Source organism: Pseudophryne corroboree, chromosome 3, assembly GCF_028390025.1.
Source record: "Pseudophryne corroboree isolate aPseCor3 chromosome 3, aPseCor3.hap2, whole genome shotgun sequence".
NCBI classification, from domain to species: Eukaryota; Metazoa; Chordata; class Amphibia; order Anura; family Myobatrachidae; genus Pseudophryne; species Pseudophryne corroboree.
Window position 1 is genome coordinate 429906715 of NC_086446.1, and position 14346 is coordinate 429921060.

General features: G+C 42.8%; 1 protein-coding gene across 1 annotated transcript in view; it reads right to left on the bottom strand.

Annotated features, from left to right (window-relative positions):
- TGM2 (transglutaminase 2) overlaps positions 1-11505 on the bottom strand; it is a 60847-nt gene extending 49342 nt beyond the window's left edge. Inside the window, exons 1-3 of the mRNA XM_063960378.1 lie at positions 11401-11505; positions 6172-6351; positions 2307-2549 (exon numbers count right to left, since the gene is read on the bottom strand). Coding sequence (XP_063816448.1) covers positions 2307-2549; positions 6172-6351; positions 11401-11410 — 433 coding nt within the window. The 5' untranslated portion in view covers positions 11411-11505. The remainder of the gene's footprint in view (positions 1-2306; positions 2550-6171; positions 6352-11400) is intronic.
- Positions 11506-14346: the final 2841 nt, after the last annotated feature.

Below are 14346 nucleotides of genomic sequence, written 5' to 3' on the forward strand. Positions count from 1 at the left end.
GCGTAACAGTGAATAAATTAAATGGTTTGTTATTTGAAACATATTCGCTCCTATCCACAGTGTTTTAATTAATGGATAAAATCTATGGAAAGCATATTTTTCTGTTTGACGGAGAAGTCGTTCAGATCATAATATTTAATAAAACTGCAAAGTTGTGTCAAGACCGGAGAGTATGGGCCAGAAGTAATGATGCTAGAGATCGCCAGAGCTGCAAGACGCCAGACAATCTTGGACGTTTTTGTAAAGGGGTTTTCACTTACAAGGCAAAACCATGCCTTGTAAGACCCTTATAAGGGGTGGAGTACGGCTGACCGGCGGTCTCCTGCGGTCGCCACGGGTTCTTTTCCCACTCTATGGGTGTCGTGGACACCCACGAGTGGAAATAGTCCCTGTTGGTCGGCATGCCGACCATCGGGACAGTGACCCGTTGGGCTGGTGGAGGAGGTCATGTGACTGTCGGTCAGCTGAATACCACCCCTTATAAGTAATGGCAAGAGACAGCACTCAATACAGGGCAAAGAATAACATGGTGCGAGGTCCATAAAATCTTATACACTATATCTGTCTGATGAACAGCAAAAGAGATGATAAACAAAAAATGTGCCCCTGATGAAAATCAACATGATTGAAATGGTCATTGGATTCACCGGCATGGCCTGGTAATCTACCATAATAACTGGAAATTTCACCACAATTCCGTCAGCTACCAATTGCATTAAAGGTATATCCAGAAATGGACTATTCTAACTAAGGATTGAATATCCACAGATATTGGTCCAATTACAGCACATATATGAGGGTAAATGGAGATTGTAACTTGACTAATTGTTCTTTTATCAATGAATGTATGTTTTTTTTAATGCATTAAGGATTGAATATATATTTTTAGATATGTTATCAATGTGTCCTCATTAGTGCTGTTACAGTACCATTTGTGTCTATTTGTTGTCTATTGGAGAAGGACTGTCTCCTAATTATAACAGCTGCTTTTTGGAAAACACAGTTCCTTTGTAGCACCCCGTTAATTAATACTTTAACTTTTTTGAAGTGGTCGGTGGGCTGTTTACGGATGCTGCATATCTTTGAATAAATGTAATTACTTTTATTTATTTATCATCTCAAGTGCTGATCTATCTATCTATCTATCTATCTATCTATCTATCTATCTATCTATCTATCTACTGTATCTATCACTCTTTGTTGTTGTTGTTATTATTATTACTGCTAAGCACAACAGGTGTGTATTTTCATACATCAAGAGTAAAGCTAGCATGGAATAGTTGATAAGACCATTGTATATATGTGTTTGCTCTCTTTGGGCCTGATTCAGAGGCGCACGCAATGCCAATGTTATTATTATTGTGATCGGGATAGATGGGATGAGAAATGCTAAGTGATGGTTGTTCCTGGCCGGTGACTGGGAGGTGGCTACAAGTAAACACAGAAAGGTCCATCTCATGTGCTTGTTATGGGAGTGCTGTGGGCATGTCAGTGAAAGCGGCTGTGTTCCCTAGGGGAAGGCTGCAGCCGCAGAGGCTATAGTCACATTGGGGAACTGGACCAGTGATAGGGCTGCTGCACGTGTTGATGATATGCAGTGGTATTGCAGTGGTCAGAGACACAGAAAGTGGGCGTCTCAGTCCTAGCATGCAGGCTACTACACCAGGGTGTCTCAGTCCTAGACGCAGGCTACTACACCAGGGTGTCTCAGTCCTAGACGCAGGCTACTACACCAGGGTGTCTCAGTCCTAGACGCAGGCTACTACACTAGGGTGTCTCAGTCCTAGACGCAGGCTACTACACCAGGGTGTCTCAGTCCTAGCATGCAGGCTACTACACCAGGGTGTCTCAATCCTAGACACAGGCTACCACACCAGGGCATCTCAGTCCTAGACGCAGGCTACCACACCAGGGCATCTCAGTCCTAGACGCAGGCTACTACACTAGGGCATCTCAGTCCTAGACGCAGGCTACTACACCAGGGTGTCTCAATCCTAGACACAGGCTACCACACCAGGGCATCTCAGTCCTAGACGCAGGCTACCACACCAGGGCATCTCAGTCCTAGACGCAGGCTACTACACTAGGGCATCTCAGTCCTAGACGCAAGCTACTACACCAGGGTGTCTCAGTCCTAAACGCAGGCTACTACACCAGGTGAAGGACTGATACAAGTATATGTGTGTTATCGCAGCCGCTACTCCGGCAACAGATGCAAATACTTGTATCAGCCGCCACCTCTGAATCAGGTCCTATGTGTCACTGAAGTGGTTAGCTGCCCATCAATGTCACCCTCCGTCTCTTACCAGGACACCAGGGGTTAAACAGAAGAATAAATTCCCCAACACCGCAGCTGTTCTCCTCAGTTCCTGTGGAAGTCTCCAGGGACAGGGTGTAATTTCCAATGCGAGCATCAGGTGGGCTGGAGATAGAAAGGACAAGGGACTCCCCATCGCTGCTGCTCACTGCAGCACTCCATACTCCCTCCTGTAGGGTGTCCGTCACTTTAATGTGAGCTTCAGTGCCCGAGTCTTCAGAGGGACAGGGACCTAAATGAAAAAACAAAACTTCACCAGTAAAACAGAAAGTCTAAAACATATAATTTTCTTATGATGAATTATCTGGGAAAACCATTACTCAAACTCAAGAGATTTGGCCTTTGTATGCACTGGGTAGGATTCCATCACTCTTCTAGAGAATGCTGGTGACAAATCATCCACACACTGTATATCATGCTATAGCCGGTAAAGGTGGATTTGGATTAGCAAGGGTGACAATGGCACACACTGCTTCTCAATGAACAGCGCCAGACCATTTAAAATGCAGACTCTTTGGAACAGAGAAAAAAAATGATACAAGGGCAACAGAAAAGTAATGCAAGTCCCATTACTTTGTATGGAGAATTGTATTATTTTTTTTACATATCCCACAAAAATAATATTTTCAAAAAAAGTACAGACTCCTCTTCATTTAGTCATCTGGCAAATGAGCTATTTTATCTAATTGTCCAAGACAAGTGCTCCCTGCATAGGCTGCCTGTTCACCATCAAATTTCCTATCTTATAATAGACTGAACCTTTGCCTACGTTTAGAATTCACTTGCTACAAATGTATTTCCTTGCCTTCTGGTGGTAATATATGTTTCATCTAATCTAGGCACTTTTGTTTTTTAGATTACATTACCCCTTGAATATTATGTACATGTATTTTGGGTTAACTTTAAGTCATTACATAGAAACTGCTGATTCTTTACTCCCATCCAGACATCTCTACATAAACCAAGCGATTTGGGGATGCTGGACCCATATGAAGACATTAGCTGTTCCACCCTATCCGATGGAGGAACTCCTGCACTGAGGCAGTAGATGAGGTCATTGTGTGAGTAGCAGCACTGTGTGATGATCAGGCTAAATTGTTATTCATGCAGTCACAAGTTATTATAAAAAATTACTAGATTTTCAAAACACCCTTTGTACACTTGTAATAATGTTCATTGATTTATACCATAATATGAAATAAGCAGCTGCGATGAGGTGTTTACCATTTATACAATATAAGAGGGAGTCTTAACCTCCAGATGTGACTCTTCTAAACCACAGCACAGTACACCCTGTCTTTCTCTATTTCCTGACATTGTGTTAAGGGACTGGGAAGTGACACAAGAAAATGAAATAACTAAGCCATGAACTCTTCCCTCTCCTTAACCTATGCACAGTCATTAAGACAGATGTATGAAGCTACATCAGCTAAATTAATCATCGACCGCAATGAGGAAATGCCAAGGGTACTGTATAGAATATACCTCACTGCTTTTCACAGAGTGATAATAGTAAGATTCTACTATTCCCACTCATTTGCCAATTGCAAAAACTTGGCCTGAAATTATTTATGTTAAAAACACTCAAGTAAATAAATGAATTCAGCCTAGGGTATTGCAAATGGAAAATAGAGGAGAAAGAAAAGGCATACAATAACAAGAAATTACTGGGTTCCAAAATAACATTTTGAAGCTACATCCCTTAAAGTACCATCACTAAACCACTCGCCAACCATAATCAGACAGATGCTGGAGAGGCTATACCACAGAAGGCACTTTCCTCCACATTAGGTGGACATGTCCCAAACTCTCAAATCTTTGGTGAGGTGTCATACATTTAATACCCAACAATCTTCAAATCACTATTCTACACAAGCCAAAAAATGTTCTTCTCTGACCGGGACTCCCATCAGCCACCCATCCCCAAAATAAATGTCACATGGTTACAGCTACCACCTGTCATTGGGCAGCTGATTGGAAAAAGCATTTACCTCCATCGCTTCAATCAGTAGTTTCTAGAATTTCATGTACTCATTAACAACTCATCTAAGTCATTCAGTAAAACATGTGGCCCTTGGTTTTCATAATACAACTATCACTCTCTCTTCGAGCAAGGTTGAAACACCCTACTCGCCACATTTGATCCCAGCCACCTGTTTTTTCTCTCTTTCTTCTTCTCTTTCATTCCTCTTACGCTCTCTTCTCTCACCCTCTCATTTGGCCGTGTTGTATCTCCCTTCGCCTCCTCCCTCATGAAAAAACTGCTCATTTATTAGGTCCTTTGTATTGGGTCACTCTCAGCTCTATGAACCTCATGTGTTTTGTTTATTCTCGTACTGCTTCTCTTACTGTATCTACTATGACCATTCAATACAAATGTTTGTAAGGAAAAAAAAAAAAGTCACCAACCAACATTGTTTCCATCCTTAAAGCTGAATCCAACACTTGAAAATACCTTCTATCCAAACCATATAACTATACAGATTTTGATGTGATCCTTTGTAAAACAGAATGCAAATCCAATATGCAGCCAAGCTAATGGGTACCTATAGTAACACAGTTTTTGCTCACTTATGCTGCTTGGCATCATATGAGTAATAACATAACTTATAATTAGATATATGTTATTACAGCCTATGGATTCAGTAATTCTGTATATAACCATTGTTTATTTGTGTTTACTGAAATAATGAACCAGATCCTTAGACTACAACCCTTCTGCAGGTCCTCTGAACATATTGCGCTAGAGCAGAGCCATAAATAAGGGTGTGCAAGCAGTGCCACTGCCCTGGGTGCAGGGCAAGGGGTTGGCAGCATCACTGCCCTGGTGGCACTTGTATTTGGCTTGCAGGAGGGTGCCTGGGGAACGGCCATTAGGATCAGACCGACACTCAGCCTCCTAAGCCCAGCCCCCTCTATGTTATGTCATTACGACACATGCTCTGAGGGCATTACTGCCCTGCTATGGCACTGCACTAAGTTGTACTTTAAGGCTGCTATACACATAGAACATAGAATGAGATGGGTGATACTGTGCATTTGAACATACATTCAAAGTATGAACAGATCCAGAGTTACAGAAGAAAGGTTTAGTGCATTGCAGTTGGTTAGTCTGAAAAAGAGGGCACTGTCAGAGGTAGGTTCTTCCATAGGAATCTGCAGAACCTGGGGCTGAACCTGGAAATTAGACACAGCTGGCGCTGTACATGCTCCATCTGGCAACTGCTTCCTCACAGTTAGAAAACTTGTCTCCATTATAAAACTATGACACAAAGAGGAAGCTATCTGGGAGGTCGTGTTTGTTCTGTCTATCTATCAAATAAGTATCTGACTTAAATCATGAGAATACCGCTGTTTCTGCATGATTAAGGCAAATATTAGTATTGTAGTTGTTTACCAATAGGTTAAAGAAATATATATTGCAGATATCTTCTAACTTCTCTTTTAACCAAATTACCACTCAGTACCGCTACCCCCTAATTTTCTAGGGAGTTAGCGGTGCTTGGCTTTCTGGAACTTGACCCCGATAGTTAGCTCCATCCTCAGAGGATGTTAGCTATTATAGGCTGTAAGATATTTTTCCCTGGCAGATAATTTGGCGTGCAGTACCCGATTGCTGCACATGTGCAGTAGGTAAGCCAGGCCTGCACCCTGCAGTAAAGTGGTAGTAATAGCTATCGCTTTACTTATCAATCTTCGCTAGGTTGGGCTATTATCATGGCCACTGTGCTTTCAATGAGTTTTTCATAGATAGCACTGCAAAGCCACTGCTTATTGCTGCGATATGCCGTGATAAGCAATACAACTTTTCGGTGTTAAAATACAATAGGTCTTAATAGAATCCTAAATAGTACCTGTTTCAACTATGAGTGTCAACTGATCCACTCCTTCTTCATATCCCCGGGGAGAAAACTGCAGGTTTATATGAAAAGCCTGGCCCCTCCGGACAACCAATTTCTGACAGCCGATATCCCCTGTGTGGTGGCTGCGGTTATTGGAACTACAGTCCAGGTCACAGTTCTCCAGAATCAGAGCTACAAGAAACAAAAACAAGTGTTATGTACAAATATATTCAGATGTCATGTGCACGCAGCTGTTTTCTACGTGCACTGCACATAGAATCAAATTACTGCGTACATGAACGTTTCTGCTCACAAGGTGACAAGGTTACCCAATAAAATTAAATAAAAGTGATTAGACTGAGTCATTAGAGGATGGGTATTATCCTCAGGGGCATGGAAATCTCACCTAGAGATTATACTTGGTTTGACCAGTGTACCTAGCCAAGTGTCCTTCCAGCTGTGATGAATTATCTCAGCACAGACATATCGGAAGAGTTTAAACTGTACCTGTCATTCTATAACATACAGTTTTCGACATTGTCTATTTCCGGATTTCCTATAATCCTTCATTGGAGTATCACAAATAATTATTGTGTCCTAAGAGTTCCACTAAAGCTGTCAGTATGAATGTATGGAGTTAGTGCTGTAGCTTTATTTCTTATAAACATTGCACAATTGGCCATAAAATGAAAAGACCTAAAAGCAGAAATGCATTGTAAGGAAAGTGAAACATGATGTATTACTTAGCTGAGATAGGGTGTAATATTAATGATATAAAAATATGTAATGGTGGAAAGGAAAACAAGTTACAAAGGGAGAGATGTATTATAGCGGCACGTATCATTACCGAGGCAAAGCAGGAAGGAACATTGGCCCTCATTCCGAGTTGATCGCTCGCTAGCTGCTTTTAGCAGCATTGCAAACGCTAGGCCGCCGCCCTCTGGGAGTGTATCTTAGCTTAGCAGAATTGCTAATGAAAGATTAGCAGTTCTGCTATTAAAATTTTCCCTGCAGTTTCTGAGTAGCTCCAGACCTACTCCTAGATTGCGACCACTGCAGACTGTTTGGTTCCTGGTTTGACGTCACAAACACGCCCTGCGTTCGGCCAGCCACTCCCCCGTTTCCCCAGCCACTCCTGCGTTTTCATCTGGCACGCCTGCGTTTTTTAGCACACTCCCGGAAAACGCTCAGTAACCGCCCAGAAACACCCACTTCCTGTCAATCACTCACCGATCAGCAGAGCGACTGAAAAGAGTCGCTCGGCCCTGTGTAAAATTGCATAGTTTTGTGTGAAAGTACTTAGCGCGTGCGCCCTGTGGCCCATACGCATGCGCAGAACTGTCAGATTTTAGCCTGATCGCAATTCTGCTAAAAACGGCAGCGAGTGAACAACCCGGAATGACCACCAATGACAAGATATATTAACAGTGAAACTCCCCGTCTGAGCCCACAGCACATCAGCACTAGCTGTGTCTCCCTGCCCAGCGCACATGTGTGGGATCTCGCTACTATTGCGATGTCCCTTCTGCGGGACTACAGCGCACTACAGCGCTGTCCCTACTGTAGTGAATGGACAATGACATTTGCAGCTGTTGAAATTGATAGCTATAGGTGTCGAAATTATTATTGTTGTTGTTGATATTTAGAGGCAGATGTACTAAGCCTTGGAGAGAGATAAACTACCAATCAGCTCCTAACTGTCATTTTTCAAACAGCCTGTAACACGGTAGTTAGTAGCTGATTGGTTGGTACTTTCTCTCTCCACTTTATCACTTTAAAAGGCTTAGGGGGTAATTCCAAGTTGATCGCAGCAGGAAATTTTTTAGCAGTTGGGCAAAACCATGTGCACTGCAGGGGGGGAAGATATAACATGTGCAGAGAGAGTTAGATTTGGGTGGGTTATTTTATTTCTGTGCAGGGTAAATACTGGTTGCTTTATTTTTACACTCTCTGCACATGTTATATCTGCCTCCCCTGCAGTGCACATGGTTTTGCCCAATTGCTAACAGAATTCCTGCTGCGATCAACTTGGAATTACCCCCTTAGTACATCCGCCCCTTAGGTTGGAAAAATGTAGCTATCCACTTCAAACTTCCATACTACAAAAAAATCTTTAGATATAGTGTTCTAAATACATCTTCATCTATGTCTGGAAGCAGCTGTAAGGAAAGAGACCTTAGTATGTTGGGTACAGTGTCACATGATTACTGGTGTACACGCCCATCATTTATAAACACTTGGACACAGTGTATGGGATTAGTAGGTGTTAGGGTAAAGTACACTTTTCCAATATGTCATTGTTAGGATGGAAGGACACACAGTACTAGGCATACACAGGCTGAGTCTGGTACTAGGCATATACAGACTGAGCTCTCTGTACCAACAACAACTACGTTTAATCTCCGCTTCATATATGTCCCTACAAATGACATTGTAACTGTACCTGCTTTGTTGTATCTTTATGCCAGGTCTCTGTCTATCCTTGTATAAGAATTCTGTATCTATCTGCATCGCATGCTCCGAAGGCCTTTTTGTTTCTTGTCCCTTATTAGGAGTCGGACTGCTCTTTCCCTCAAACCTCTCCTACAGACTGGCCCCCCAATGTGACAGGAGACGCTGTCTGCTGTCTGGCATTCATCTCACTATTACTACACATTGTAAACACAGGCGCTCACGCAATGTTTGCTTTGTGAGACATGCTGGTGCTTCATGCATTACTGCAACTTTTACCAACAGAGAAACTAAATGCTCCAGTGTCATTTGCTGTAGTGTAAACTCATCTGTTAGGGAGATGGCTATGTACAGTGACATTACACTAGTTCCAATCCTCATATGAAAATCGGGTGTGGTATGGAAGGTAGATAGAAACTAGGTCGACAGTAATTAGGTCGACAGGTCAAAAGGTCAACATGAGGTTTTTTATTTTTTTGGTGTCGTTTACAGTAACCGGGAACCCCAATTAGTGCACCGTGTCCGCTCGCTTCGCTTGCCATGCTTCGGCCAAGGATTACCGTTCCAATCGTAGTCCACGTGGATCGTTAAATATGAAAAGGTTCAAAAAAAGGGGAAAAAATCGTGAAAAACTCATGTCGACTTCTAGCCTGTCGACCTAGAACATGTCGACCTAGAGACCCCTTTGACCTAGAAACCCTGTCGACCTAGTTACTGTCGACCAATAGTGGTCGACCTAGATAGTGTGGACCTACTTACTGATCCCATGAAAACTATATAACTAAATTGTATGTACTGTAAACTTAAATAGGTATAAAGGCTTTTATGTACAGCTTTGTGCCCGCTGCTTCACTTGCTGTGACCTGTCTCTTTTGACCTATACCCAACAGATTGTCCTTCTTGTCTCTGTGTGTCCTAGGACTTATCCGGTGACAGGTTTAACATTCCACTATGTGGTGTAAAGGGATGGTGAGGTCTTCCACTACTGTGACTGCTCCCATTGTGTTCCGCATGTGGAATTTTAATGGAAACATTTGCCTGTGTTTATTTTCTATTGAACTTCAAAAGAGCACTCCCTGAAATATGCATTACTCCCCATGGGAATTCATGTTCTCTGAGGAACCCCTCTTATCTGCACTGAATTCTAACCTTGATGGCAGTATACATCTAACTGAAACATACTGTACTTAAAACATATCTCCTACAATTGAACTGACCCAAGCGGAGCACTTAAGATGTTAGGATTTGTTATAAAAAGCCAGATTGTCTCTACATGGACCCCTGTAGACTTTCAGCCCAAGCGATGAAACAAAATAAACCCCTATTGCTCTACAGAGCATAAATGACCCGCACATCACCAAAACATCAGCATATACAGTAGCTTGGATTATGTTACAGAGTAGGATGCAACACTTAGATATCAGTGGATGGGTTTCTCCATACAGATCTAGACATCAATCTGAATTGAGGAAGGACAGTGGGATTTGGGTGCATAAGGATGGCCCCTGCTACAGAATAACAGTTGGGAGGAATGTCCACCAAAACGGAAGCTACATGATGATTACTTACACACATAAATAGGGGGACATGTACTAAGCAGTGAAAAAAGTGGAGACGTGAGCCAGTGGAGAAGGTGCCCATGGCAACCAATCAGCTGCTCTGTATATTTTTAAAGTATGCAAATTATAAATGTTACATCAATGCTGATTGGTTTCCATGGGCAACTTCTCCACTGGCTCACTTCTCCACTTTTATCACTGCTTGGTACATGTCCACCATTGTTTTCAGAGTCTCCAACACTAGTCCATTTTGACAACATTGGCAAAACATTTCTGTTGTCAATATTATGAACTCTTGTCAGTCCCAGAAAGTTGCAAATCATGTTATATACTTCATGCAGAAGAAATGTACTCAAACATTACGGGTCAATTCAATTTTGGGTGATGCTTCAAGGGCTTTAAGTGGACGGTTGTGGCGTACTTCTTGTAGTCCTTACATCATGAATTTGTGGGCGCAGCCTAAGGGCTACAAACAAATATCTGAGATTTCAGGGTGAAACTGGGGTGCAATTGATGTGATATGAAATGCCATCGCTGGAGTTTCCATTTGCACTGCCCACATTCGAATCACCCACAAAGTAACAACACCAATACACTTAAAGTACTGCAACACTAGATCCAGATGTAGCTAAAGCAGTTAAGGCAGTCATCCAATACAACACACACACACACACACACACACACACACACACACAGATAATGCTACATGTTGATCTTTCTATACGGGCTGTTGCCAAATATACTGCAATGCCTCAACACCCCACTTCGGATAGTTATCAAAAGTGAAAATTAAGGAGTTTACAAAGTATTTTTACTCTGTAAATGAAAACAATAATATTAATAATTAAATACATCTACATCTTATACAGAATATTGTAGTGCATGCACATGCTAGTTGTCAGTTTCTGAGCACACGTAATATAGACTACACCTTGTGTGGGTCTGTATATTACCAAAGTCCAAAAGTGCAGAGCGTTGCAATATAGTAATAAGAGATATAGCAGTTCTGTAACAGATACACACATACTCCGTCCTGTGTAAGGCAAACTTGACTGTCTGGGAGGGTAAGCACTTGGTCAGTAAACCAAACACACTTGTACAACAATTGTGGCTATATCTGTGCTATATCTTATGACTGTCAGTATGCACCACTGTGTGCTCAGACTCCATTCTACAGTATACTACATAGACAGTACAAGCACAGACATACAGAAAGTCTGTATTACGTTACCTTCTGCCATGGTCCAGGTCTCTGACTGAGCTTACTCCTAGCAAGTAGTAATATAATTACATCCTAACTTTAGCAATGTGTTTTTATACATCTCCTCCTGCACACACCCCGGGGGTGGGACCAACAGGCCAAGGAGAACTTTACTCACAGAGCTTGGGGTAACGCTTTCTAGGGAGGGGGGGATTTTGTATTAACCCATGCAGTGCATGCAGACTATTGCAAGCATTACAACCATGATGTTAAACATTGCTTGAAATTATCCCAATGTTTACATAAAGTTTCCATAGGTAATAAATCTTTTGTCTCACCAGAATAGAGTTGGGAATGTTATGTGCTAACAAGCATATACAGTAGGTCTAAGCGGACATGTACAGAGAATATCACAGACAAGGCTGAAGTTAGCTTCTTATTCACCTCTTATACGTGCTCCAGCTTCTTATACAGAACATGTTATATTAAAACAATCTCAAGTTATATCACTAAGTTAACATTGTATAAACTAAAAAAGTGTATTTCTTACACAAATTTCAAATCTATTTTGCCTGGCCCAATTTAGTAATTATTAAATCAAGTAATACAATGTGAATTGTAATCCAGGGATTTTAGTGGGCTCATAAAGGGGCCCGTTCATCATTGGGGGCCGATCCGGTGGTGGATCCTTTGGTACCAGAGCAGTTTAATAGCAGTGTTACTTACCAGAGTGCTGACGGATACTGCACACATGCATGGACTGAGGTCATGCATGTGCACAGCCACCGGTCTCGCAATATTATGGTGGTGGAAGGATCCATTTAGATACCTCTTTGCAACCCTGGTCATCTTTCCCATAGGAAAAATGTGGAAACTAGTGATTTTCATCAATTTCAATAATAGCGAAACTAGTATTTTCATCTTCTGTAAATCACATTTTCACTGTAAATCTGACTGCTCCAGTACAAGGAAAACAGAATATACAGAAATGGCAATCCTCCAGAACAGCTTTAATGGATCACAACAAATGCAGTTTCGTATAAACAAAATGTCCCTATTCTGGACCTTAATTCAAAATCGACCCCTTATTGGTGTATACATTTATATGTATAAACTCCTCCATTCACTCTAGAGTCTGATTAAGACCCTGTGGGCACTGTCGTATCTACTGTGGGTACAAGGTGTGCAACTACTGTGGGGCCTGGACTCCCTCCCGGGCCTGTCTTCTCCCAGTCATGCATGCAGACAAAGAAGGGGATCCGGTCTCTAGGTCGACAGTAACTAGGTCGACACTATCTAGGTCGACAGTAACTAGGTCGACAGGGTTTCTAGGTCGACATGTTCTAGGTGGACAGGTGAAAAGGTCGACATGAGTTTTTCACGATTTTTTCCTTTTTTTGAACTTTTTCATACTTAACGATCCACGTGGACTACAATTGGGAACTGTAACCGAGCGAAGGGAGCCTGCGAGGGGACACGGTGCACTAATTGGGGTTCCTGGTCACTCTACAAAGAAAACGACACAAACCCCCCCATAAAAAACTCATGTCGACCTTTTGACCTGTCGGCCTAGAGACCCTGTCGACCTAGTTACTGTTGACCATTAGTGGTCAACCTAGACTCCGTCGACCTAGTGTACTCCAAACGGTATCCGGACACTAGGTTGACACCCATTAGATCGACACCCATAGGTCGACACTATAAATAGGTCGACAGACATTAGGTTGACATGAACAAGGTTGACATGAAAAAAAGATCGACATGAGTTTTTCACTTTTTCATTTTTGGGACTTTTTCATACTTTACGATCAACGTGGACTACGATTGGGAACGGTAACCTGTGCTGAACGCAGTGGTAGCGGAGTGAGACACCTTGCCCGCAGCATGATTGGGGTTCCCAATCACTTGACGGAGAAAACGACACCCAAAAAAACAAAAAAAATGAATGTCGGCCTTTTTTCATGTGGACCTTGTTCATATTGACCTAATGTCAGTGTCGACCTATTTCTAGTGTCGACCTACCCACTGTGGACCAATGGGTGTCGACCTAATTGCTGTCGAACTTGAGTCCCATACCCTCACCAAGCACAGGTTGCCGAATGAAAAGGGCATGGCATCGCCAGCTTTGTTCTCGTCTGTTCTCGTCACTCTGGTGGAGTGCCCAGCACCCCCCAGGCTCTCCCCAAACTCTGATCAGATGCCCTGCTCATAAGCATGGCATGTGTTAACTTACTGCATACCCCTGGCCACGCCCCCCAGATCCCAGATCCCTCTTCTCCCACACTGCCCGCTAGATCCCAGGCAGGAGATTCATTTCAATCCCAACAGTAGTGAGTGGAGCTGCGGTGAGGTGAATGCTGGGGCGGCACTGGATAGTATCAGGGACAGATTTCTACACAAAGGATTTGGTGGTGCGTTTACTTTTGACTATAAAAATTATTTGAATAACACAATGATTATATGAATAATACAAAGATGATATTTATAAGTTATAAATGTCTTCTTTGTATTATTCTAATCCGTTGTATAGTCTGGAGTGTAATGGAATATAACAGATGAGGCTCTGCATCCCCTGCCTACCCTGACTGCACGTCACTGCCAAACAGTGCCCTAAACTTTTCTAGATATTGTAGTGTTGAAGTGTTTTACTACAGTACTATGGGGGTCATTCCGGCCCATTCACACGCATCGGAATGGAATGCGCATGCGCGGCGTGCACACTGCGCACGTGCGTCGTTGCCCAGCGACAGGGGTCACCGGGCAACGACGCTGGTTACGAAGAAAGCGGTCGCAGTGGCGACCGCAAGAAGATTGACAGATGGAAGGCGTTCCGGGTCGTCACCTGTCCGTTGGCAGCCGTTTTCGGGGAGTGGTAAGGAAAACGCAGGCGTGTCCAGGAGAATGGAGGGCGGATGTCTGACGTCAAAGCCGGCCCCATCATCGCTGGATCCATCGCACAGGGTAAGTATGTCCAGG